Here is a 4,013-nt window from a genome sequence, read left to right on the forward strand (position 1 = left end):
GTCTTCTCAACCCAGCAGTCTGATTGATGGATGCCATACCAGATCTCTCGCTAGTTGTTGTTAACCACTAGACCTACGTTGATTGACCAAAACCTACACCTATTCCATCTTATAGATTTCCAAGAATACAGCCTATGTTGGTTTTCTGGTTTGGTTGCTATTTCCTGCAGGTCAAACTTGGAATCTTGGGGTTTGTAGCACACGCTCTGAACTACCAGCCCCAAGATTCCAAGTTCGATTCCAATAATAACAATAATATCGAAAAATATCTTAGGAATGAGAACCCAGGTTCAAAATTTCCCCAAGACACCTGATGAAGGCTGGAGGGTATATCAGCTGAAACGTTGTGTTAATAACAAACAAGATGAGGACAAATATCCGTCAATTGTAAATAATGTAAATCAACTTTTGGTTTTAGTTTGATGTCTACTTTTAAATGATCAGAAAATGTTTTCTTTATTTCAGGAACTCCGTCAGCAGAACAATATCAGTCCTGTGGGTAGTGGCGGCAGTGCTGCAGACAGTTATTCTTCGGACAGTACAGCCTCACTGTCATCTGGTAGTCTGCAAGAATCTATTCCAGAAACACTTCAGGAAAATTTGCCAATTGATCGTGTACAAGAGAACATTACCTCTACTCTTACCACCACCACCACCACCACCACTACTACTTCTACTGTAGTTAATTGCAGACTCTCTGAGAGAATTACACACCAGCAAACAACTCCTAAACAACAGTTTTTGAAGCAACAGCCTCCAAAGCATCCAATGTTTCTAAAGCAGCAGCCACAACATATAAAACAGCACTCAAAACTCCAGCTTTTAAAACAACAACAGCAGCAGCAGCAGCAGCAACAGCACACAAAGCAACTGGTACAGCCTAAACAACAGTTAGTTCCAAGGCAACTCACAAAGCCACAGAACCAGGCCACGTTGGTCCAAGCAACGGTGTTGCCCTCTCTTTCTTCAATCCCTCAACAAAACTCAAATAGATTAGATGGATTTTATCATAGAAACGTTGAAGCAGATCTTTCATCTTTGTCATCATCATCATCGTCATCGCCATCGTCATCATCACACCAACAATACTCTTCTCATCAGAAACAGAAGCTTCATCAACAGGTACTGGTTGACGACAAGGTAAAACAATTAGAGGGTGTACAATTGCAGAAGCGAGAGGAATGCACTCCCTGTGAACATCACCTTAAAACACACATAAAACAGGAGGAAAAACCTAGCTTAGATGAACTGCAGAGTAATTCTGTTGTCTCACAGAATTCTGTGACCTCTGTGAAAGTTGAAAAGGAAGTATTCGAACCTGTTGTGGAAGAAAAGAAAGCTAACACTCATTTTTCCAAGTTAGATTTGCACGCTCATGAAAATAATACTGATAGTTTAGCTGAAAGTTGTGGAGAAAGTATTCACAGTAATTCAAGTTCTCCTGATGCCATAGAATCAGGTAAGTTGATTTAGTTTCTGTCTGTCTGCCTATCTCTCTTGTGATCTTCATCATTTTAACATAGCTTTTCCATGCCTGAGTCAGATGGAATTTGATGAGGCAGATTGTCTGTGTCCCAGTGCCCTCACTTGTTTCCAAGCAATGTAATGTTTCCCCATGAGCAGAGACAGTTTTTCATTGGAAATTGCAAACAAATGATACCACTTGTATGGTGGTGACACTCATTTACAATGGACACACAATGTCAAGACAACAATGCTCAATCACACAGATGTGGTTACTTCACTTTCCATCAACCAAATGAACTCGCAAGCCTTTAGTTGGCCCGAGGTTATAGTAGAAACACTTGCCCAAGGTGTTATGCATGCAGCTTACTTTATATTAATACTGTGTCTCTGTTCACACCTGCTAACTCCTTTATTCTTTTAATCTATACCAACTTAAGAGACCAACCCTGCTTCTGTAATACAAAACACTTTTGAAGTCTTAAACCAGTTTTCCTCAGCCATTTTTATCCCATGCCCCACCATAAATAAAGTTTGTATAGAGCATGTATATACCGAGTGGGTCAATAGTCACAAGGTATAAAGATGCAGTTGGGTTAATGGCCAAAGCATCAAGATTATGCCCCCCCCCCCCCCACATGGCGATATACTGTCAGACTTTGTCAGTGTTGACCCACCCAAGATATTCAAAAGTAGTTTTACTGAAAACTTTATTATTTACTTATGCCCCTACCCCTATTCTAAAGATCCACCATCTCCACCCGTGTTGTGCACCCCACCCCGTAAGAAACACTGGTTTGAGCCTTCTGTTATATTTTATGTAAGAAAGATCTTTCAATCAGTTATGTTCCAAACACGTTCTACTATAAGCACAAGGCCTGAAATTTTTGGGAGGGAAAGGGGCTAGTGGATTACATTGACCCCCAGTGCTCAACTGGTAATTATTTTATCAACCCTGAAAAGATGAAAGGTAAAGTTAACCATGGAAGCATTTGAACTCAGAGCATAGAGCCAGAGGAAAGGTTGTTCAGCATCTTGTCTGGTGTGCTAATGGTTCTGCCACCTTAAACACTCTTTCAGTAATGGAGTGGTTCGTTATTTTACTGAAGCCTTATAAATGCTCGATTATTTCAAAAACCAATTGAAATTTAATGGTTTTTGTTTTTTCAACCAAAGAACTTATTAGTACCACCCTTCTGCTACTTTGCTTAGCAATCATTCACAAATGAATAGGATCTAGCAGCTTGTACCATGTTTTTGCCAATTGTTTTAGGTGTCTGTAGTCACAGCAGATACAGACCCCACCCTCCGCCCTGCTTAACATTAAGAATGTGACAGCTGAAGGTGGGGGAGGGGGGGCTGACACCAACACAAGGGCGATACTTGTTTACAGCTAAGTACATAGAATAGAGCAATGTAAAATTCTATGCCTTGCTTAAGGACACAATGTAGTGCCTGCTCTAGGAATTTGACACATGAACTTGGGATTGAGTCCAACAACCTAACCACTTGTTTTATTTACTTTTAGGAAGTGAGAAACACATTTTAAATTGATGTGTGTGCATGTAATTTTATATGTTAGAAAAAAGGGTGTTTTTTGTCTTCCTTAAAGGTCTTGTGTAGTTGTCACAAGTCAAGTACAAGATTCCTTTAGCTTTGATGAAATAGTGTAGTTTACCAATGCATAATTTTAACAGATGATACATTTTCTAATTCAGACATATACTGGACAATTGACATTTTTGCATAAAAATGTGTGTGTGTGTGCTTTTGTGCCAGTAGTGAATATTTCTAAAGGCGCCACTAGCAACTTACTATATCAATTGAAGACACTAACACCTGTGTAATTTTGCTCTCAACAAAGGGAAATTGAATCAAGTTTACTTTGAAATTGCCCATTAGTAATTCTCTTGGCAACATAATTATTTATATTTTTATAGAATGACTTTTAATTGCAGTTTTATTTCTCTTAGTCCTAACCAAACTATATCAAGTCATTTCTGACACACACACACACCACCTCATCTAAGCTCTCTTTCTCTCCTTAACATTTGGTAGGTCACGGTTACTATTGTTCACATTCAATGACTGCAGTGTGGAAATACCGCTTGACAGATTACAATTTTCCCAGTCCTAACTTTATTATTAGATATATTGACTGGTGATCCCAGGGTGTGAAACTAAATAGGTTAGATAATAAGGTTTAACACACCCGCACATATATGGAGATGTAGAATAGAGAACATAGAAGCTTTTATTTCTAATATTTGTTGTTTTTATCTAACAATCATTTCATTTTCACCTGTGGCAAGCTGACAGAATCATTAGCATACCAGGAAAATGTTCAGCAGCATCTTCACATTCTGAGTTCAAATTCCACCAAGATTGACTTTGCCTTCAATCCTTTCAGGGTCAATATAATCTACCTAGCCCCACCCCAAATTTGAAACTAATAATTTTATTTACTACATAAAATAATGTCTTTTCTTTGTCAGGTTAATTTTAAAGTTTGACCATTGATTTTTTTTTTTTTCTTTCTTTTTTTCCAG

General features: G+C 38.4%; 1 protein-coding gene across 1 annotated transcript in view; it reads left to right on the forward strand.

Moving 5' to 3' along the window:
* LOC106879773 (uncharacterized) overlaps positions 1 to 4,013 on the forward strand; it is a 46,380-nt gene that overhangs the window by 39,322 nt on the left and 3,045 nt on the right. Inside the window, exon 5 of the mRNA XM_014929469.3 lies at positions 466 to 1,459. Within this exon, the coding sequence (XP_014784955.2) occupies positions 466 to 1,459 (994 nt within the window). The remainder of the gene's footprint in view (positions 1 to 465; positions 1,460 to 4,013) is intronic.

This window comes from Octopus bimaculoides, chromosome 15 (genome assembly GCF_046866305.1).
Source record: "Octopus bimaculoides isolate indiv1 chromosome 15, ASM4686630v1, whole genome shotgun sequence".
Lineage (NCBI taxonomy): Eukaryota > Metazoa > Mollusca > Cephalopoda > Octopoda > Octopodidae > Octopus > Octopus bimaculoides.